This window comes from Chlorocebus sabaeus, chromosome 7, assembly GCF_047675955.1.
Source record: "Chlorocebus sabaeus isolate Y175 chromosome 7, mChlSab1.0.hap1, whole genome shotgun sequence".
Lineage (NCBI taxonomy): Eukaryota > Metazoa > Chordata > Mammalia > Primates > Cercopithecidae > Chlorocebus > Chlorocebus sabaeus.
Genome location: NC_132910.1, coordinates 134,418,030 through 134,442,086, shown reverse-complemented (window position 1 = coordinate 134,442,086; position 24,057 = coordinate 134,418,030). Strand labels below are relative to the sequence as shown.

Genomic DNA, 24,057 nt, shown 5'->3' with positions numbered 1-24,057 from the left:
ATTCAGCATTTTACCGTCATTACTGAAGCAAAATTGGAATTCCAGTGGAGATTTTAACCCACCCCCACCCCCACCCCCAGGCAGTTCAAAAGAAAGTTACCACTTGGATCCCAGCAGGTATCACCCCTGCTCTTCTATCTGATGCTTGGCTTTAAGAGGGAGTCCCACTGCTTCCTCTGAGGGCGCAGAGGTAGAGCGAGGAGCTCAGTACTGCACAGGCTGGCAGGCCCCATCAGCTGCCGGTCAGCAGAGACAGCTCAGGTCAGGTCACCTACCCAGGTCAGGGCAACAGTCCACCAATTAGAGCCATTTGGAACCTTTAAAAATTGCCAAAATATTTCTCTTTGGTTAATATGACAGATCACCAATTCCTATGAATTTATAAATTCTGCTGAAATAAAAAAAAATATATGAGCATACTGAAATATTTACAAATGAAATTAAGTTGGTATAATGTCTGGCATTTCAAACTAGAACTGGTAGGGGGTAGATGGGGGTATAAATGCAGTAAGACCGGCCATTCCATTGATACTTTTTAGCGCTGGATGATGAGTACACGGTTGGGTTCAATATAATATTTTTGAGTTATACTACTTTTGTATACATTTGAAATTATGCAAAATAAAACATTAAAAAGTGTGAAATCGAGTTTCAAAGAAAATTATTAAAAGCCTGTAGAGCAATCTATACGGTGCATATAAATGACTACATATATCCTTACGTACTAATGTGTCACTGTCCTACAGTGCAAAAGCAAGTTAAGTCTCAGAGGCGTTCATCTTGGCCTTTTACGGAGTCTGCTTAATTTCAGGGACTGAGGTTTCTGCTAAAGTCAAAAAAATTGAGAAAATTAAGGCACCTTTTAAAATTCAGCGCAGGTTACAAAATCCACAAGATGCAAGCTTTACTAGCTTTTTGTCTACTCAAGTCAAAGAAAGCTTTGTAAAGATCTCTTCTATGCCAAAATAGACAAAACACAACAAAATAAAGATGCTATAAACTTGTCACACGCATAGATGGAGTCACATCAGCAGGTAACAGCTAATCCTTCAGAGGAAGGCGGCAGAGCAACAGCGAGTAACGAAAAAGGCGACTTCACAGTTTTTTAGCGTTTGAACTTTTGACCTCCCCAAACGTCAAGAAAGAATTTCTAAACCGCAGAACTAGAAAGAATGCTTTCTTCCTTAAAATTGTTTCCTAAAGCTTTACTATTTAGTACGTACGCTTTTAGCCACCGGACCCAGAGTACAAAACTCAAAAGTGTATTCTAAAGGCGATGCAAACTGGATTAAGGAGGGGAAATTAGTGCAATAAAAACCAGCAAGTCAAAGCAGCACTGAAGTGCGGCGGCGACCTTCACCTCTGGGCGACTCTGCCCCTCTTCACGTTTTGCTCTCTTTTGTGGAAGATCAGATTTTTTTCCTCCGGCCTCTTTGTGTCTCTTCCTTCCCTCAAACACACAAAACGACTTGAGAGACGTGCAGCAGGTGAGACATTTAACACCAACTCCGCAGCCTTGTCTCGTTCCGAAATGAGTGCGCGCAACACTCAGCCCCCACCCGAGCTTCCCGGCGCGTCCCCCGCAGTCGCCGCCCAGGGAAGGGCGTCCCAGGCGCACCTGAGCCGCCGCTCCGGCCGGGAGCCCCGCGCAACCCGAGCCCCGGAGTCCTCCCCGCCCACCTCCGCCCGGCCCGCGTACTCCAGCCGCGGAGCAGTGCCGGGAGGGGGACACTCACGCGCCCCGAGCGCCGCGCCCTCAGAGCCGCCCGCCGAGCCGCGGCGCCCACCTGGCGGCCCCAGGCACCGCCCGCCACTGGGGAGGCTCCCGCGGGCAGGCGGGGGCGGCGCACGGGGAATGGGACGGCTCCCTCCTTTCGGTGCCAGGAAGTTCCCCAATCCCACGCTCGCAGAGGGCCCCCGGCTCCTCCCCCGGCAGGGACGCGGGCACCCAGGGGAGCCTCGGCGGTGCCCGCGGCGGGTTGGGGCAGGGCGGGGCTCCCGCGGCCGCACGGCACGGACGCAACCCGGCGGGAAGGGACGGGACGGGCGCCCGGCGGCCGCACTCACCCAGGCAGCGGATGTGGAAGCCCGAGGGCGGCCGCAGGGCCCGGCGCGTCCAGCCTTCGCGCAGCGCCTCCAGATGCTCCTCCTTGCCCTGGATCAGCAGGACCTGCTCGTCGATCCAGCCCAGGAAGAAGGTCTCGGCCACCGCGGCCGTGACTTTCTTGTTCCAGAAGTGCTGCATGTTCTCGGCTTTGAAGTCGGCGAAGATCTCGTAGCCGATGTGGTGCCGGGCGAGCTGGCGGGGCTGGGCCGGGGGCGCGGGCCGGGCTGCCCCGGGCCTTTCCCCTGCCGGCGCCTCGGCCGGGCCCAGGACGATGGCCAGGGAGTGAGGCGCGATCTGCAGAAACTTCTCCATCTTCCCAGGCATCTGCCGCGCCGACCTGGCTCACCGAGGCCGCCTCCCGCCGCTCCCGGGAACAGCCGCCGGGATGTGGCTGCAAGACCAGCGGGGAGCGCCACCGTCCCCCAGGGCAGGGCTGGCCGCGCGTCCCCCAGGGCAGGGCTGGCCGCGCCTCCCCCGCGCCCCGCGTCCCTGCAGCCCGGGCGCCCGGCGCAGTCCCCGGGCGCAGCCCACGGGTCTCCGCGGGGAAGGGACGGTGTGCGGGGCCCGCTCCGGCCCGAGCTCTGGAGCGCGTTACCTGCAGCTCCGGGCCACCCTTCGGGCAGCGCTCATTTTCCGGCGGCGGCACCCTCGCCTCCCCGGGCGCCCAGCGGCCCGCGGGGGCGGAGACGCGGGAGGAGGCGGTGAGGGGGCGGGCAGTGCGAACTGGGCCCGGGAACCCCCTCGGCTGGACGAGGCCCGAGGAATCCCGAGGAGTCCGATGTCGGAGGTGGTCGGGGAGCGCGAATGGCCAAGGGGTGAGCGTTGGGGTGTTGGGCCTCGAGGGAGACCCGAAGGCGGGGGGGGGGGACACAACGGCGACACTTGGAAGGCACCGATTCCGGAGCGGTGAGTGTCGCTCCTCCCCACGCTCCACCCCTGCCCCCACCTCCCACCTCCCGCTGGAACAAGTGGATTCGCTGACTGGTTAATGAATGTACCCTTGGAAGTGGCTTTTTAAAAAACTTAGTCAACCACGAAAAATTGTCATCAGTCCCTCCTCCCAAACTCTTGTGGAATTCTACGCTCTTGTCTTCAGTATATAGTTTGGCCTACCCTAGAGGAAACCCAGTCAACCATTCCTAGTATTATCTAGATAACCCTCGGTTTATGAAGAGGTTACAGAAATTTACCAAGAAAGGTAACGATGATGCTTTTAAGAAAATTCCTTACGTTTGTTTCTATGCAAAATTCTGTTTGACTTATTTTTTAATCGAGAGTCACTAGTAGTCATATATGAAAAGAGATTATTGTCATAAGAAGCATTAAGGGGTGATGCTACATTTACCCAGAGCGGTACTTAAATTTCGATGTGCCTCACCATCACCTGGAACACTTATTAAAACACAGGTATCTGGGCCCCATTCCCAGAGCTTCTGATTCAGTAGGTCTAGGGGAACCTGGTTTTTACAATTTCTAACAAATTCCCAGGTGGTGGTGGTGGTGGTGGTGGTGGTGGTGGTCGTGGTGGTGGTGGTGGTGGTGGTGGTGGTGGTGGTGGTGGTGGTCTTGGACCACACGGTGAAAAACACAGAATGCCCAGCCTAGTTTTGGGGACTGGAAATAATAACTGTACTGTTTTCTGCTGGTGTCCTGTGATTTTATTATCATGAAAAAGTCACTAGTGTCTAAAGACCTGTTGGGGACTGGAAATAATAACTGTACTGTTTTCTGCTGGTGTCCTGTGATTTTATTATCATGAAAAAGTCACTAAACTTGTGTCTAAAGACCTGTGGGGTGTTTTTGCTTGTTTTGTTTTGTTTTTTTGAGACAAAGTCTCACTGTCGCCCAGGTTGGAGTGCAGTGGCACGATCTTGGCTCACTGCAACCTCCACCTCCGGGGTTCAAGTGATTCTCCTGCCTCAGCCTTCTGAGAAGCTAGGATTACAGGCGGGCACCACCACACCCGGCTAATTTTTGTATTTTTAGTAGAGACGGGGTTTCTCTACTAAAAATCTCTACGGGGCTCCACGTTGACCGGGCTGGTCTCGAACTCCTGACCTCAGGTGATCCATTCACCTCGGCCTCCCAAAATGCTGGGATTACAGGCATGAGCCACCGTGCCTGGCCAAGACCTGAGTTTTTAGTCTTACTGCCGGATGCCCAAACAGGGCACAGAAACTCAGTTTCTCCATCTGCAAAATGGGAGCTGTTAGGTCCTGCTCAGTCCCTGGTGAAGGAATCAAGCAAAGAAATGGATAGGAAGTAACCTCTGATGATAAAGTGTTCAGTCAGCATGAGGGTGTCACAGACACCAAGTGCTTTTCAGACCTCAAAAAGCCAAGAACTGGGTTTAGTATAGGTGGCTGGAGCAGGGCATCCTGACCTCAAAATTTCCCAGGCACCCACCATGTGGGGAGACCTGTGATTTTCCTGCCTGGCTTTTGATGCTTTCGCAGTAAGTCTCCTCAATTTGGCCGCATTGAAATGCTGCATTCCTCACCCTCCTGCTTAGTGCCTGGGCATCAGGAAGAAAGGAAGTGATGGTGAATGGAAAAATGGAAGAAGGGACAAGTTTACACTTCTGACTTTTTTTAGTTTGCATTTATCTCTTTAACTTTTTGTTTTATTTTGACATGGCTTCAGACAGAGAAAAGTACAAGAACTGTACAAAGAATACCTGCATATCTTCGCTTGGGTTCCTTAATTAACATTTTACTCTGTCTCTACACATGCACAAACTTTTTCTAAATGATGTAACAATCTCCCTACTATAAATTATTACTTTACTCTTTCAATTAATAAATATCTTTCTGAGAAGTATTTTGATATTATATAAATACCATCCTGTTACTTCTCCAGTGTTTGCTCATTATATTGGTCTTTGATTCTTGTTTGTCTTGATAGTATAATGGTTGCTAAATTCTGGTATTCCAATTTCATCATGCCTTCTACATGTATTCGTTGTCATTCTACTGTAAAAATGAGATTTCCTTTATTATTTAATAACAGTGTGGGCTATACCTTCTTGCTTTATTCAATAGGTTATAATTCTTAAGTATTATCATTATTTTGATGTTCATATTACCCCAAATTTGGCCAGTGGGAGCCTCTAAAAGCTGGCTCTTATGTCCTTTTGAATTGGTCCCATCATTCTCTGAGCACTTCCTTACTTTTTGGCACATCAAGATGTTCCAGAATCATTTTGCTCCACCCCTACAATCAGCCATTTTTCCAAGGAACTCTGATTCTTTTTAGTGAATGGTATTTAGAAACCAGCATGTGGCCACTAGGTGTGCTCATTGCTACTGAGGTGACATTGGGTTTTGATTAGTCCATCTATTCATGAGCAGCATCCACAAGATACTATAGTTCTTCTCTTTACAACATGTCTTCAATCATCTATATAGGAAATATGAGGCAGTGTAGCTTAGTACAAATAGGTTGGATGCAGGGTTGGACAATGTGTGTTCAGTCTACTTATCAGATAAATGAAGAACCTTAGGCAGGTGACTTGTTTAACCCTCTGGTTTCTCATTTCTAAAATGGACAGTTGTCATGAGAAGCAAGATATCATGTGTAAAGTGTCCAGTACCTAGTAGGCACTCAAGAAAACACTAATTTCTTCCCTTTCTACTCATTGACTCATAGATGTACATATTTTTCTTTAGTGTGGCTGTCCCCACAACCTTCAGATTTCTGCTTCTCTCAGAGCCCAGAATACAACTGCATTGCCATGTTTAGGCTTTTCCCTCCATGGAATAAAAGAAATGCTGCTCTGATCAGAGGTGGGAATTTTGTTGCTTCTATTGCAGGTTCTACCACAATTTGCTCTTTAAAAAAGTATATTATCAGAAGAATGGCCTGTAACCTCACCACTCTGGGAGGCTGAAGCAAGAGAATCACTTGAGCCTAGGATTTCAAGAGCAGCCTGGACAACATAGTGAGACCCTGAGTCACAACATTTGTGTAAAAGATTAGCCAGGCGTGGTGGCATATGCCTGTGATCCCAGCTACTCAGGAGGCTGAGGTGAGATGACTGCTTGAGCCCAGGAGCTTGAGGCTGCAGTGAGCTGTGACTGTGACACTGCACTCCAGTCTAAGTGACAGAGCAAGGCTCTGTCTCAAAAACAAAAAAAAAAAAATGAATTAACTTAAAGTTCATCTTGGCAAGCTATCCCTTTGGTGACCGATGCCTTCCAGAAGTCTTCCAAATGACCGCTGTTTATGCAAGATATCTCCTGATCAGGCCCTTTCCCAAACTTGTGTGCTTCCAAACTAATGTGCTAGCCCCAGAAACCATGCTGCAGCAGCTGTGTTTGGGGTCTCCCGCTCTGCCTCTCTTTACCCTGTTCCCTGCTCATGAAGACCCTCAAAACCTCCTTGTCATCATCCAGATAGCCAGAACAATCTCCCAATCTTTCCCAAACCATGGTGCTTGAAGGTGCTGGGGCAAAGCATGCTCCATGATGTGGGCCTTCCCCCCAACTCAGGATACTCCCAGTCACTTGACCCTAAGGTAACTCTGTCTGTGCCCAGAAAATCACCAAAAATAGCTCCTTCATTTTCCATGAGCAACTGCTGAGCAAAAACATACAAAATACTGCAAGAACAAGCAACCATCTGAAATAGTTATAAAACCTTTTCCCTAGGACATTAAATGCAAAACTGCCTTCAATATAGACGGCCTTTGACATTCTCAGCAAGACATGTTTCCCTCTTGAACAGCATCACAAACATCTGCTGTCCAATCGGCTCTGCTTTCTATTTGCATAACTAAATGGCCTATTTTATTTTCTCAGAACAAAGAATATTTTTCTGGAATACTCAAAGGAACAGTGTTTTCAAATAGCTACTTCTTGAAAGATTACTCGACTCTGAAAAAAAAAAAATATATATATATATATAGGTTTTCCATCTTCCACTACAGCTACCTAGGCTCAACAGCCTTAGAGCCAAGTTTTACTCAAAATTAAGACTCAAACGTTCTCTCTCCTATCTCTGATTCAGCAAAAAGAAAGCATCTTTTTCCAAACACATGGCTAATAGCTCAGCCCTAAGATGTCTGGACAAGTCCTATCTGCATACTCTTTCCGCATCTTGATACAGAGGTCTTTGTCTTCTTTAGGCAACAATTCCTCCTGATAATAATAAAGAGTAAAATTTAGTTCAGCACCCAGGGCATGGAAAGGTCTTTAATTCTTAGGACAGCCCGCTAAGGCAGATATTATACCATCTCTATTATTTTGTGGATGAGGAAATTAAGGCTCAAAGAATGTAGGAAATTTGTCTAGGATTCCCCAGCAATGAAATGCCTAGGTTTAGAATTAGAATCTAAACCTAAGCAGTTTATCCGACAGCTCAAACCCCATGTTATCCCATCTGTCCCACTTCCCTAACCAATTACTGGTAGGTAGAATATCCCATTAAGGTCCTTCAGCAGTGCCTCTTGCGTAAATGGTACTTGACGTTTGTACTAGTCATCTATTGCAGCATCTATTCCAAAACTTAGCAGCTTCAAACAACAAACATTTTTAATCTCACAGTTTCTGCAGGTCAGTAAATCCAGGCACAACCCCACTGAGTGCCTGAATGGTTTGGATCTGTGTCCCCACCAAAATTTCACGTTCAGTTGTATTCCCCAGTGGTGGAGGTGGGGCCTGTTGGGAGGTGATTGCATCATGGGAGTGGATCCCTCATGAATGGTTTAACACCATCCTTTTGACACTGTTCTTGTGAGTGAGTTCTCATAGGATCTGGTTGTTTAAAAGTGTACAGCACTTCGTCCATCTCTTTCTTGGTCCTGCTATTGCCATGTAAGATGCCTGTACCCACTTTGCTTTCTGCCATAATTGTAAGTTCCCTGAGGCCACCTCTGAAGCTGATGACACCATGATCCTGTGCAGCCTGCAGAATCATGAGCCAATTAAATCTCTTTGCTTTATAAACCACCCAGTCTCAGATATTTCTTTATAGCAGTGTAAGAACCAACTAATACAGTGTCTGTGGGTCAAGGCATCTGAGGGAGCTGCAGTCAAGTTGGGACTGCTGTCTCATCTGAATGTTCAGCTGGGTGTGGACCCATTTCCAAGCTCACTCAGATGATTATTGTCAGGATTCAGTTCCTTGAAGGTTGCTAGACTGAGGGTCTTATTCCTCACTTCGTAGAAGCCCACTGTTTTTCTTGCAGCTTGAACCTCTCCACAGGGTAGCTCACAACGTGCCAGATGGCTTCCCTTAGATCACCCAAGACAGAAATAACATCCCATCGCCTCTGCTGCATTGTTTTCTAGAAGTGAGTCACTAAAGCCAAACTCACACTCAAGGGGAGGGATTTATACAAACGTATGAATTCCAGGACATAAAGATCACTAGAGGTCATCTTAGAAGCTCCAGGCACAACATTTATAATGAACCATGAAAATGTTTAATTATTAAGACAATTACAATAAAGTGACAAATAAAAAGAGCAACTTCTAATAGAAATGATCTCCCTCACATAGAGATAGCAAGCTCTTGGCACACACGCAATCAGAAAAACTATTGATCTTCCCAACAGGAGGGACTATCTTAGAGGATATACCACCAGAACTCAATGGGACTAAGATAAGATTCTTTATTGGTTCTTATTGCTGTCCTCATTTGCATTACTATCAACCTCATTAACATCATCATTGCCAATTAATGATTACTTACTATATGGCAAGCAATGTGCTAAGAACTTTTCATGTGTGGTCATATTATTGTGGGTTTTTTTCAGAAGATGGTCTTAATGGCAATCATATTTTTCAGATAAGTAACCCAGTGAATTTTCATTTTCTCTTTTTTTTTTTTTTTTTTTTTTTTTTTTTTTTTTTTTTTTGAGATGGAGTCTTGCTCTGTCACCCAGGCTGAAGTGCAGTGGCATGATCGTGGCTTGCTGCAACCTCCCCCTCCTGGGTTCAAGTGATCCTTATGCCTCAGCCTCCTGAGTAGCTGGGATTACTACAGGCAAGCACCACCATGCCCAGCTAATTTTTGTATTTTTAGTAGAGGCGGGGTTTCACCATATTGGCCAGACTGGTCACGATCTCCTGACCTAGTGACCCCCTGCCTTGGCCTCCCAAAGAGCAGGGATTACAGGTGTGAGCCACTGTGCCTGGCCCAAATTTTCATTTTTAATAATCCTCAATTCCCAGTTGTCTCACAGTATCTTCCATTCATGGACTCAATTGTTTCCTCCATGTCAGTTCAGCAAAATGTGCCTTTGAATATAGCTTCCTTTTCTTCCTCAGCCTTTCCCTCTCTTTCCCCTCCCTGCCCCACCTCCACCATCCCCAGTCTCTTCTCTCTTGGCCCCTATCTCCAGCTGCTGCAGTAGACAGGATCTAGGACAGACTCTGTGATGAATGAGCATTCCTTCAAATACTGTTATAAAAACAAGATAAAAACCAGTCAAGAAAACATAATGGGCTTAAGAGGAGGAATCACTAGGTACAAGAATGACCTTGAGTGTAATTATAGCATGTCAAACAGGTAAAGGGACAGACAGAAACAGGGAGGACCTGCCTTAGATAGGATGTTGAGGGAAGCCCTCACAGAAAAGGTGGGCATGTACTCCAGCCCAAAGAATGAGAGGTAGTCCAGGTGTCCGAGACTACAGTGATCACATAGATACATAAAACATTAGAATAATAATTCTTCCTTCTTACTGATTTTGTAAGAATGAGGCATTTTATATATATAAATATATATAAATAAAAAGAATGAGACATTTTATATATATACAAATATGTATTTATATATATATATAATGCCTCATTCTTAAAAATTAGGAACAAAATTAGGAACAATTATTATTCTAAGTTTCCAAGGAGAAACTAAGGTTCTCAGATGTTAAGTAATTTCCCAAGGTCGCACAAGGAATGAAGCCAAAATGTAAACTCGATCTATGAATTCAGACCCATGCTTCGTCACCATCCACTACACCTTCCACAGGAATGTAAGAACCTACATGATAAACCAGTGTTACTTGAGTCCCAAGAAATGCATGCACCAATTTACTTGAAAACATTCAGTAGAAACTATGAAGAACTGCTTGAATATCTAATCACATAAGAAATCCTCAAAGCCATTTCAAGTTCTCTGAGGAAAACCTTTGCCTCAGTTGTCTCAATCCTGAAGTTCAAGATGAGTGAGATTTGGGGCAGGATTAAAGAGCATAGTGAATGAAATTCTTTGTCAGCACTTTTCCCCACTGCCTGCAGTCAACTGCCTGCCATTCTTGCTGGGGAAAGACGGCTTTGCTAAACTTGATCTTGGCCAAGCTTATCAATTGCTGATTGTCCACTGTGCTATAACAGAAGCCCAGACAATCATCAGTCAGGGAGGTGCATTCCTGCCTAAGTGCCTTCAGTTTGGAATTTCTGTTTGTGGCAGCTACTGTTTTCTACAGATCTCTGCCTCAATACCTCCTGTTCACATGCATATCTATGATATGACCTTGCCACACTTCCATCAAGAGGTAGAAACCATCTCTCCACCCACTTCACTCTGGGCAGGCACCATGATTTCTTTAACCAATAGAATAGAAGTGAAGGGATACTGCATGAGTTCTGGCTGTAGACCGAAGGCCTCATAGTTCCCAGTCCTGCCTCATGGAAGCCAGCCACCATGTAACAAGTGCTACTACCCTGGGATCATCATATTGTGAGGAAGCTCAAGCTAGTCCATGGAGAGGGTGTGCAGACAGAGTACTGCTGGCCAATTCCTAGTTGTTCTTGCCATCCCAACCCCGGAGCCAGACACATGAGTGAAGGAGACGTTCCAGCCACAGCAGACACCAACTATGGAAGAGCTGAGGCTCCAGACTGATGGTCCCAGTTGAGCTGTCCCAGACGTATCTGGCCACCCCATCTGAAACTTCCAACTTGTGTAGCAAAGGTGAGCCATCCCACTTTGCCCTGCCTGAATTCCTGATCCACAGAATTGTGAGCATAATAAAATGGTGGCCTTTTTACATCACTACGTTTTGAGGTGATTGATTACATAGAAATAGATAATTATAACACCATTGTTCTTATAATATATGCATGCTACATGTGGAAATATAATTTATAAGAATCCAGACAGGAAATAATATTTTAATGACATGCTGATTATGCATCTATGGAGAGTCAGCTTTTATAAAGAAAAAAGAATGTCCTTCCATATTATTTTGATAGCACAGTATTGCACATGGATTACCTTCTCTGCTGTGTCATGATGCAGCATGAAAGCCCTTGTCAGAAGCCATGCTATGCCCTTGGACTTCCCAGACTCCAGAACCATGAGCTAAATAAGCCTCTCCTCTTTATAAATGACTCAGTCTCAAGTATTCTGTTAGACTCATAAGTACATAATTCCAGGCACCAATTGGTTATGTGTCAGAAACAACAGCATCTGCACAAAAAAAAACCTTACTGTTGTCAGGTACAGTGGTACATACCTGTAATTCCAGCTACTCAGGAGGCTAAAGCAGGACGATTGCTTGAGCCCAGGAATTCAAATCCAGCCTAGGCAATATAGCAAGACCTCCATCTATTAAAAAAAGATAAAATTTAAAAAATAAAAACCTGGCTCAACCCTGTAATCCCAGCATGTTGGGAGGCCAAGATGGGAGGGTTATCTGAGCCCAGGAGTTTGAGATCAGCTTGGGCAACATGTTGACACCCTGTCTCTACATTAAAAAAGAAAAACTGAGTCAGGCATGGTGGCACACACCTGTAATCCCAGCTACTCAGAAGGTTGAGGCAGAATCACTTGAGCCTGGGAGGTTGAGGCTGCAGTGAGCTATGATTGTGCCACTGCACTTCAGCTGAGTGACAGGGTGGGACCCTGTCTCAAAAAAATTAAAAATAAAAACCTTACTGCAGTAGCAAGCCAGAATTTCCACAGAACTTCTATAACCATGGGGGTGACCATTTATTCTAATTACAAGTCTTCTGAAAGATTCTTTCGATAATAACCCAGTCTTAATTGTGTCATAACACTTACACAGTATTAGTGATTTTTTTCATGCTTATGACTACATGTTTACCTACAAGCAGGAATCCATCAATTGTTGAACCTTCAATTACATGTCTGCTACTGCTTATCCCAGATAAATAATAAAAATAGCTAGCATTTATATGGTGCTTCCTATATGTCATGCAATGTGCTAAGTACTTTATGTATACACTTATTTAATCCACACAGCAGCCCTACAGGATAGATACTCTTGTTATCGTAATTTTACAGATGAAAATTGATTCAAAGGGAATTAAGCAACATGCGCAGGACCTCCACTGTGACATCCTCACCAAAAGCCATGTTGAAATTTGATCCCCAATGTGGTGGTATTGGGAGGCGGGGCCTAGGGGGAGGTGTTTGGGTCATGGGGGCAGATTTCTCATGAATGGCTTGGTTTCATTCCCATGGCAGTGAGTGAATTCTTTCTCCAGCAAGACGGAATTAGTTCATTCCCATGAGATCAGTTGTTACAAAGTGAGGTTCCTCCTCCTGTTGGGTCTTCCCATGTATCTGCTTCCCCTTTGACCTTCTCTGCCATGTCATGATGCAGAGTGAAATCCCTCGCCAGAAGCCAAGCTACACCCTTGGACTTCCCAGACTGCAGAACCATGAGCTAAATAAACCTCTCCTCTTTATAAATGACTCAGTCTTGGGTATTCTGTTATAGCAACACTAAATGGACTAACACAGTCACCAAGCCACAGTTCAAGCCCAGGCAGTCTGGTTTCAGAGTCTGTGCTCTTAACAGCTACACTGTGAGACCCCTTCCACTGTTTTTTAAAGAGTTTGTGATGGTTTAGTTATTGTAGCCACACATGTGTGAATCACTTACTTTGAGGATATTGGCTATCTTTTGTTGTTGAGAATGAATATGATATTGAAAACACTACCAAGGTACATCCCATATGTCACTTCTTCCCACAACCTACCAAAGACACTTACCTTAGTGAAGATCCTATACTGATCTACCCTACAGGGAAGACTTTTTGACTGCCTGAGACACTGTCTCAAAGTGGCTCAAAATGCTCCCAGAAGTTTCTCTATCTATTCTGATTCCTCACTAAATTTTCCCAAAAGAATTCATCTTTTCTGGTAGGAAGTTTAAGAGTGCCACTATCAGCGAAAGCTCCTATGGCCTAACATTTAACTGCAGGTGGCTTTTGAGATGCTTCTGAATAATGCCTCTGTTGACATTCCCCCAGCCATGACCCCCTCTACTTATACAGCACTGGCCCTGGCATTTCAGCTACAATGGCAGAAGCTCATCCCACTTCAAAACCAAATTTCAAAGAGTAGTGTGCAAAACATATATTTCTTTGTCTTCAGTTTCTATTGGTGGTTTATGTTCAATTCCTGTACCTGTGTACAGCAGTAATTAAGAGTGGAAACCAATCTAGCATAATTCTTTCCCACATGAAAATATTAGACTCTTTTCCTGCTTGTTATTGTAAACCCAACCCAAATTTCATGCTGAATTCATTTTTATTTGAACAAAAATTCCACCAGCCAAACTAACTTATGAAATGTTGACAGTATTGGATATCTATATCATGTCTCAGGCTTTAACACTGAGTGGTTGGAAGCTACTAATGTTGCTCCCATTCATCAACAATTATGTATCAGACAACTATTGTATTCTAGGCAGTGAACTGACTGCTGGACAAAGAGAAATAGATGTGATGTGGCCCTTGTTTGGAGGGAGCTTATAGTTTGTAAAAAGAAAGACAAGTCATCCCCCCAAAATGAAGTTATACTAATTAGTGGAATGGTAGAAACATGTACATGCTGCAGAGAATCAGAAAAAGAGAAGGGCATAAATGGAAGGAGTGGCTCATTATAAATGGGAATTGGGAATAAGAGAAGACAGTTTGCAGTGGGTGATATTGGGCTAACACTTGGGAGATGAATACTTGTGGTATGATATTGATACATTATATATAACTCTTTCCAATCTAAGATCTTGATCCACTGCCTAGTCTCTATCATTGGGAAGTATGTCATAAGAAAATGGTTATTAACACTAGAGTGTCAGTTTGGGATGGATTTCGTTTTATTTATTTTAAAGTTAGAGTAGAGTCAGAGTTTCTCCAATAATAATTTTACTATCATTCTTTTGCATATTGCTAGGCTTTATTAAGTAAGAACAGAAAGGGTGGACTTACAACTACCCTGCCAGGATTTATGTATTTCACCTTAGTCTCATTGGCCTGTGTCTTTCACGCCAATGACAACCTCCAAGAGGGCTGTGGTGGGAAAAAAACAACATGACGAACTGCTGCTATCATACATACTACACTGTCATTATTTTCGTAAGTATTTAGATGGGCATAGATATACCTTCTTGCTACTTCATGTGAAATAACAATAGTTGATATTAATAGCAAAGGTACATGGTAAAATAAACATAATTTTTAAACATGTTTGTCTACTCACTGGAATAACAGCAGTTCATTATCTGTTGATTTTTTAAAATGTAATTGCCAAGTTCTACCCCTGATTTTGTCTCCCCCAAAAGAGAAAGTGAATACTCAGTGTCTGAGGTCCCCAGCAGTGGAAATTATAACCTGCCAGGAACCCGCCATCTTGCCTGAAATACATATTCGCGAGTGAACAGGCTCTCCCTCCCTCTGAGATCTCTGCAGATGGCAGGTTTCCAAAAGGAAGGAAAAAAAAAAAAAGGACCAGCTGAAAATAGGCAGTTTTAGGAAAATGCTATGGCTAATCAGATAACTGCTATCTGAAACATGCAGATATCAAAACGTTTAATAGAAACCTTGTCTCTACTGAAAATACAAAAAAGTGAACAAGGCGTGGTGGCGGGCGCCTGTAGTCCCAGCTACTCGGGAGGCTGAGGAAGGAGAATGCTGTGAAGTGTGAACCCAGGAGGTGGAGCCTGCAGTGAGCAGAGATTGTGCCACCACACTCCAGCCTGAGTGACAGAGCGAGACTCCGTCTCCAAAAAAAAAAAAAAAAAAGTAGAACTTCAAAATCATTTATACTGGGTATTCAGTTATAAATGTAATTAGATTCATATGTTGTTTTATGCTTAATGATTTTAGATGTGACTGACCACAGAGTTCAGAAAAATATTATACGTAATTGAAATGTTCCCGATGATCCAAGATAAAGTCATTAGACATTTATCTAGAAGACTAGGCATAGACTTCTAGACATTTATCCTGTGTATTCCAGATGGAAAAATACAAATGTCTACTTTTTCAAAATGTATTTGAAGTAGCTTTATTTGTAATTTGTTCACTTTTTTTATATTATTGATGGAGATTGTCTTGTTAATTAAGACTTGTCTACCATCTGTAACAGTTATTGCAAATCTTGGTGTCTTCTCAGCTCATCACTTTTTTTTGAGACAGAGCGTTGCTCAGTCACCCAGGCTGGAGTGCAGTGCCACAGTCTCAGTTCACTGCAACCTCCGCCTCTTGGGTTCAAGTGATTCTCCTGCCTCAGCCTCCTGAGTAGCTGGGATTATAGGCACGCTCCCTCACACCTGGCTAATTTTTGTATTTTTAGTAGAGACGGGGTTTCACCATGTTGGCCAAGCTGGTCTCGAACTCCTGACCTCAGGTGATCTCCCCACCTCAGCCTCCCAAAGTGCTGGGATTACCGGTATGAGCCACTGCACCCGGCCTCATCACTTTTAATTTATCCTATTTATCCTGTTTAAATACTTTGAAGGGTATAAATGTAATTTGAAAAAGTAATTGGATAAGCACTCCAAGTCTAAAATTGTACTTCACATCAGAATAAAATATATACATACAGTAAAAAAAAAACCACTATGTTTTAACAGAAAACGTACTCATTATCAAGAAAAAAGTGGAAATGGAAGGCATTCATTTCTGGCAATAAAGCACACTAAATATTCTAAAAATTTCTCATTACACCCACATAAAAATGATATATATCAGAAATAACACCTCTAGCACTCACTGGCCTTATGTTTCTAGGTAGGGTAGAGTTTCTGACGTAAGACCAGTGATTCTTCCAGGAACAACTAGAAAAGCTAAGATTAAACAGAAACATTATCTGCTTACAGACATCACATAGTTTCTAAAGCAACCAGGAAAAAGGGTAATAAAATTTCAGAGAGAAGAGTCATGAAGTAATGATCCAACCTTCTGTGCCACTTTTCCCAAAGGAAATTGGTTAATTCTAAGTATGGGCAAGAGGCTGAGAGCCCAGGCTTTGCCTGAGTAGAGCGCTGTTTCTGATGGGCAGATAAACCAGTAGACTTTTTGGCAGTTTTATGCAGCTGGAGTGACGCGATTGAAGGGCGTCAAACATGGACTGTTTTCTCTTCAAGACAGCTGGAGAGGATACGGAAATAAACAGCTCAGCTGAAAACTAGAGCAAAGTTTTTGGCAGCCTCAGAGTAATGAGAAGACAAAGATTAGAGTGGATGACCTGCCAGGGACAGGAACCCCAGTGTACACATCAGGTCCTCAGTCAAAAGGCCTAGAGCACATTAGTGTAAGAAGAGATGTGAACCAAAGAGAGCGATGCCAAAACTGCAACCCAGAGTAGCGTCGGCTCAGTCCCTTACTGAGCAAAAGCAAAAACTCAGTACCCCTGACTGGGGACGGGTAACGTTTCCCTGGAGGAAAGGAGCATCAGCTGGGCCTCTCCTATATATATATATATATAAAATATATATATTATATATAGTATTATATATAGTATTTTATATATATTATATATAGTATTATATATAGTAGTTTATATATAATATATAGTATTATATATAGTAGTTTATATATAATATATATTTTTTTATATATATATTTATATATACTTTTGTTGTTTTTTTTATTTTTGAGACGGAGTCTCGCTCTGCCGCCCAGGCTGGAGTGCAGTGGCGCAATTCTTGGCTCACTGCAACCTCTGCCTCCCGGGTTCAAGCGATTCTCCTGCCTCGGCCTCCTGAGTAGCTGCGATTACAGGAACCCGCCACCACACCCAGCTAATTTTTTTATTTTCAGTAGAGACAGAGTTTCACCATGTTGGCCAGGCTGGTCTCAAACTCCTGACCTCAGGTGATCCACCAGCCGCGGCCTCCCAAAGTGCTCGGATTACAGGCCTGAGCCACCACGCCCAGCCCTCTCCAATAGTTTATAGACAATGTCCAGAATTCACTTAAAAATTTTAAGGCCTACCAGGGAAAAGGACTATATGCAGTCTGTTGAGTCCCTGAGGGAATGAAATATATACCAGAAGCAGACTCAGAGCAGAGAAGAACTCTAAAATAACTAACACATGTTCAAGAAAAATAGAGGAAAACAAACAGTAGAGATTATTACCAGAAAAACCGAAACCTCTGAGGAAAATTAAATGAAACTGTCAAATGGGAAGGACAGTCTCTGAAATGAGGACTCAGCAGGTGGGCTCAAGACTAGACAATACACGGTATATGAAAGCATTGGTGAACTGACAAATAGGTCAGTAGGAAATATTCAGATTTTAATGCACAAAGGAAAACAAAAATGGAAAAAAAGAACACTGAAACCCCTGGTATACATTGGAACTGTGTAATACACAGGAATAGTTAAAGCTCTTTGAGAATGGAGCAGAATAAATATTTGAAGGGATAACCAAAGAAAATTTTCCAAAACTGATATGTAACGTTATCTCACAGATGTAAGAAGCTCTGCACAAAAAAAAAAGTCACACATATACACATCAAGATAAAATTGTTGAAAATCAAAAATGAAAAGAAGATCATAAAATGTGAAGTGGGGGTAGAGCGTAGTGGGGAAACATTACCTTCAAAGGCACAACAATAAGACATTTTGTCTACTCTTCAGTAGAAATGATGGCGCTAGAAGACAGTGGAGTATCTTTTTAAAAGCTAGAACTCTACAGCCAGTGACAATAATATCCTAAAATGAAGGTGAACTCAAAGTGTTTTCAGAAGATCAAAATCACAGCACTAATTTAATAATTCTAGCTCCAGTGTGGTAAGCTGAATAATGGCCCTCCACAAATGTCCATGCCCTAATCTCTGGAACCTGTAAATATGTTTTATTACATGCAAAAAAGGACGTTTTAATTTTATTTTATTTTTTGAGATGGAGTCTTGCTGTGTCACCCAGTCTGGAGTGCAGTGGCTCAATCTCAGTTCACTGCAACATCTACCTCCTGGGTTCGAGAGATTCTCTTACCTCAGCCTCCCAAGTAGCTGGGATTATAGGTGCCCACCACAAGGCCCAGCTAATTTTTGTGCTTTTAGTAGATATAGGGTTTCACCATGTTGGCCAAGCTGGTCTCAAATACCTGACCTCAAGTGATCCATTTGCCTTGACCTCCCATGGTGCTGGGATTACAGGTGTGAGCCACTGCACCCAGGAAAAAGGGACTTTGAAGAGGTAATTAATGTTACTAATCAATTGACCTTAAAATAGGGAGATTCTCCTGAATTATCTGGGTGGACCTGATATAACCACATGAGACTTCACAAGCAGAGTCTTCTTCTAGCTGAAGGCAGAAGAGAGATGTGGCAGGAGGGGAAGCCGGACAGATATCAAGGGTGACAAGGATCTAATGCAGTTTTGCTGACTCTAAGACATAAAAGCCTATCTGCAAGAACCAGAAGGAGGCCTCGAGGAGCATAAGGATAGTCCCAGCTGACGAGTATTTAGAGAAATAAAGCTGGCTGGGCACAGTGGCTCACACCTGTAATCCCAGCACTTCGAGAGGTTGAGGGGGGCCAGTGGATCACCTGAGGTCAGGAGTTCGAGACCAGCCTGGCCAACATGGTGAAATCCCATCTGTACTAAAAATGCAAACATTAGCTGGGCGTGGTGGCAGGCGCCTGTAGTCCCAACTACTCAGGGGGCTGAGGCAGGAGAATCACTTGATCCCGGGAGGCAGAGGTTGCAGAGAGCTGAGATCATGCCATTGCACTCCAGCCTGGGCAACAGGCTCGAAAAAAAAAAAAAAACCAGAAAAGAAATAAAACTGTCATCCTATGACTGAGGGTTGGAGTGCCTAACATGCGCACAGGAGGCTCCTAACACAATGAGACACAGCTGGGGGTTGGAAGAGAAGGAGAAAGGCCCAGCCAGGCTGGGAGCATGTGACGGCCTCTGAATATTCTAAGGCAGAACTCCAAGGAACAAAAAACTCTAAATTAGAATCTGCATTTACAGGAGATCGTAACAGTATATTCGTTAAAATTAAAAGATAGACTACAGGAATGAAGACAGTGTGGTACCAGACACACAGATCAATGGTTAAAAAAAAGAAAAAATTGAGAGCCCAGAAAAAGGTGCTTCCACTGATGGTCACTAAAGGTGCCAACAAAATGCAATGAGAAGGAAGGTGTTTTTAACAAATAGTACTGGGAAAATTGGATATTTACAAGCAAAAGCACCTCACATTATACACAAAAGTTAACTCAAAATTTATCAGGCCTAAATGTGAGAGCTGAAACTAAAAATCGTAGAAGAAGGAATAGGAGTAAATCTGCATGCTCTTGGGTTAGGCAATGATTTCTTAGACATAATACCAGAAACACATGCAACAGGAGAAAAATAGTAACTTAGGCTTAATCAAAATTAAAAGCTTTTGTATGTCAAAAGACACCATCAAGAAAGTAAAAATACACTCCAATATTGGGAGAAGATATTTGCAAATCATGTATGTGATGAGAAACTTGCATCCAGAATATATAAAGAACTCTTAAAACTCAATGGTTAAAAGATAAGTAGCTCAATCATGGCTGGGCATAGTGGCTCATGCCTGTAATCCCAGCAATTTGGGAGGCCAAGGCAGGCAGATCACTTGAGCTCAGGAGTTCAATACCAGCCTGGACAACATACTGAAACCCTGTCCCTACTAAAAATGCAAAAATCAGCCAGTCGTGGTGGTGTGCACCTGTAGTCCCAGCTACTCGGGAGGCTGAGGCACAAGAATCTCTTGAACCTGGGAGGCAGAGGTTCCAGCGTGCCAAGATTGCACCACTGCACTGCACTCCAGCCTGGGTGACAGAGTGAGACTCTGTCTCAAAAAAAAAAAAAGAAAAAAATGTAGCTCAATTAGAAAATTGGCTTAAGTCAAAACACATTTCACTGAAGAGGAGACACAGATACTAAACAAGCACATGAAAAGAAGCAGTATCATTGCCATCAAGGAAATGCAAATTAAAATCACAATAAGCTATTGTATCATTATACATCTATGCAAATGACTATCATAAAAATTAGTGACAGCATCAAATGCTGGCAAGGGTGCAGAGAAATAGATCACTCATACATTGCTGGTGGAAATTTAAAATGGTCAAGCTACTCCGAAAAAGTTTGACAATTTCTTATGAAAGTAAACGTGCAATTACTGTATGACTGAACAGTTGCACTCTTGAGCATTTATCTCAGAGAAACGAAACCTCTGTTCACACAAAAACCTGCATATGACTGTTCACAGAAGCTTCATGCACAACTGTTAAAAGCGGGAAACAGTTCAGATGTCCTTCCAACTCAGACACCCTTCAGTGGGTGAATGGTTAAATAAACCATAGAACATGCTACCATGAAATACTCAGCAATCAAAAGATATGGAGTATTGGTACATGAACATCTTGGATGAATTTCGAGGGAATTATGCTAACCAAAAAAAAAGCAAATCTCAGATTACATACTTTATGATTGCATTTATATGACATTCTCAAAATGGCAAAATTATAGAAATGGAAAGCAGATTTGTGGTTGCCAGAGGTTAGGAGCAGTGGAGTGGGAGGAGATGGAATGGAACGGAGCCAGGTAGGGAAGGTAGAGAGTATGATTATAAAAGTCAACAGGAGGGACTGTTGTGGAGACAAACCTGTTCTGCATCTTGTAGTAACAGATAAGCAAACCGTAATCAGTGATAAAAGAAAATGCACAGAACTTGGCCGGGCACGGCAGCTCGCGCCTGTAATCCCAGCACTTTGGGAGGCCGATGCGGGGCAGACCACCTGAGGTCAGGAGTTCAAGACCATCCTGGCCAACCATGGCCAACATGGTGAAACCCCGTCTCTACTAAAAATACAAAAATTAGCCAAGCACGGTGGTGTCTCTACTCGGGAGGCTGAGGCAGGAGAATCCCTTGAACCCGGGAGGCAGAGGTTGCAGTGAGCCGAGATCACGCCACTGCACTATAACCTGGGTGACAGAGGGAGACTCCATCTAAAAAAAACAAAAAGAAAAAACAAAACCATGCATAGAACTAAATACACGTATGTGCACACACACACAAAAGAGTATAAGTAAAACGGGAGAAACAAGAGTAAGCCTGGTAGATTGTTTCACTGTTAGTATATCGGCTGTGATATGAGATTGCTTCATTGTTAGTATATCGGCTGTGATGATATAATATGTCATCATTGGAAGAAATCGGGCAAGGGATCTCTCTGAATTATTTCTTACACCTGCATGGATTTACAATTACCTCAATAAAATTTTTAATTTAAAAAACGCAAAAGATTTAAATAAACATTTTCCCCCAAGATATGCACACGGCAAAAAGCACATGAAAAGGTGCTCAACATCATTTATCTCTAGGGAAATGCATACTGACAAAATCACAGTGAAATACCATTTTTTACCTAGTAGAACAGTTATAATTTTTTAAAAAGGCAAACAATAAATAAGTGTTGGCAAGGATGTGGAGAGATAGAAACACTCCTACGTGATTTGTGGAAATGGAAAATGGTACAGACACTCTGGAACAGTTTAGTAGTTTCTCAAAAAGTGAAACACAGACTTCATATGTGATCCAGCAATTCCACTTGTATTAATAGCCATCTAACCAAAAGAAATTAAATGAAATAAAAACATATGTCCATGCAAAGACTCGTAAACAATGTTTGGCAGGGTGCAGGGGCTCACTCCCAAAATCCCAGCACTTTGGGAGGCTGAGGTGGGCAGATGACCTGAGTTTGAGACCAGCTTGGTGAAACCCTGTATCTACTAAAAAAAAAAAAAAAAAAAAAAAAAAAATTAGCCGAGTGTAGTGGCACATGCCTGTAATCCCATCTACTTGGGAGGCTGACAGGAAAATTGTTTGAATCTAGGAGGTGGAGGTTGCAGTGAGCCAAGATTGGGCCACTGCACTCCAGCCTGGGAGACAGAATGAGACTCCATTTCAAAAAAAGAAACAAGCTCTATTCACAGTAGCCGAAAAGTGGAAACAATCTACGTGTCCATGAACTGACAAACGGAAAACAAGATGTTTATGCACACAATGGAATACTATTTGGCAATAAAGAACAATGAAGTACTAAAAGACACTAAAAGGGGGAAGAAGCTAATGCTCAGTGAAGCAAGCCAGACACAAGTGACCACATATTTTATAATCCCATTTATATGAAATGTCCAGAAAAGGCAAATTTGTAGAAACAGAGAACAGATTAGTGGTTGCCTACAGCTGGGGGTGAAAACTGGGAATGACTGCTAATGAGCGAGAGGTTTCTTTGTAGGGTCATGGAAATGTTCTGAAATTAAGTCATGGTAATAATTGTACAACTCTGTAAATATACTAACATTCTTTGAATTGTATACTTAAGAGATGTATGTTATGCTATGTATATTATATCTCAATAAAACTGATAAAAACAAAATTAAGATAAAGTTTTTTATCATTTAAAAATGTTTGTAGAACATATTGTAACAGTTGGTTGGTTTGCATTAAAACCGTTGAGTATCTGGACGTGTAGCCGGTAGGTCTCCATTTGTGCTGGAGACAGCCTGTCTGCCATTGTCACTAACAGGACCACAGAGAGAGAACTGAGGAACTAAGCCCCGAGAAGGGGCTGACTGGCTTGATGGCCATGCCAAGGAGAGTGGCAAAAATGCACAGAAGTTTAGAAAAGTTCTAGTTACATTGCTGTAGGTTGCAGTGTTTTACTATTGCAAGATGTTTGGGATTGTCTTTTATTCAAATCTGCTAGTCACTACCCAGCTGAAAGTATGGACTCTAAGCCAGGTACAGTGGCTCACGCCTGTAATCCCAGCACTTTGGGAGGCCGAGGTGGGTGGATCACCTGAGGTCAGGAGTTCGAGACCAGCCTGGACAACACGGTGAAACCCGTCTCTACTAAAAATACAAAAATTAGCCAGGCATGGTGGTGGACACCTGTAATCCCAGCTACTCAGGAGGCTGAGGCAGGAGAATCGCTTGAACCCAGGAGACAGAGGTTGCAGTAAGCCAAGATCACACCACTGCACTCTAGCCTGGGCAACAGAGCGAGACTCCATCTCCTGAAAAAAAAAAAAAAAGTATAGACTCTAAGCTGAGAACATATGACAATTAATTTATTTCCACATTGCTCCAATCACTTTCTTAAATCGTCTCCTAAGCCCCATGCTATGATTTTAATATGTTCCCTCCAAAATTCAGGTGTTGAAACTTGGTGGTCAATGTGATGGTATTAAGAAGTGGGGTCTTTAAGTGGTGATTTAAGAAGTAAATTACCCAGTTTGTGATATTTTGTTATAGCAGCACTAAGCAGACAAGGACATCCAGGCTTCCACTTACCTTTTCAGTGAAGATGCAAACAACAGTGTCACTCTAGCCACAGCTGGGATTGATGCTTTCTCCTAGAGTTGAACATCTGTGTTGGTGCACTGCTCCCCTCCTAACTCCTAGGGCTCAATCATAGCGTTTTGTAAATCACTGACCTTTTAATGTATTTCCTAATCAATTCTATGGGTGAAATTAAAGAACAGTGTATTGAAAGTAAAACCACACTTAGTTGGTCACAATTTTGACATAATTCAGCATCTTATGGCCAACAAATTTGGAACACAAGCAATTATATACAGTTTCCTAGTATCTCTACTAATGTTACAAGATGGTACACGTTGGGGAAGGGATTACAGCTAAACAAAAGCAATTTTGTGGTTCTGAATATGATCAGACCAGCCCAAGCATTG

The 24,057-nt window shown here is 43.2% G+C and overlaps 1 protein-coding gene across 1 annotated transcript in view; it reads right to left on the bottom strand.

Annotated features, from left to right (window-relative positions):
* Positions 1 to 2,420, bottom strand: part of STOX2 (storkhead box 2) — a 229,281-nt gene extending 226,861 nt beyond the window's left edge. Inside the window, exon 1 of the mRNA XM_073017759.1 lies at positions 2,068 to 2,420. Within this exon, the coding sequence (XP_072873860.1) occupies positions 2,068 to 2,419 (352 nt within the window). The 5' untranslated portion in view covers position 2,420. The remainder of the gene's footprint in view (positions 1 to 2,067) is intronic.
* Positions 2,421 to 24,057: the final 21,637 nt, after the last annotated feature.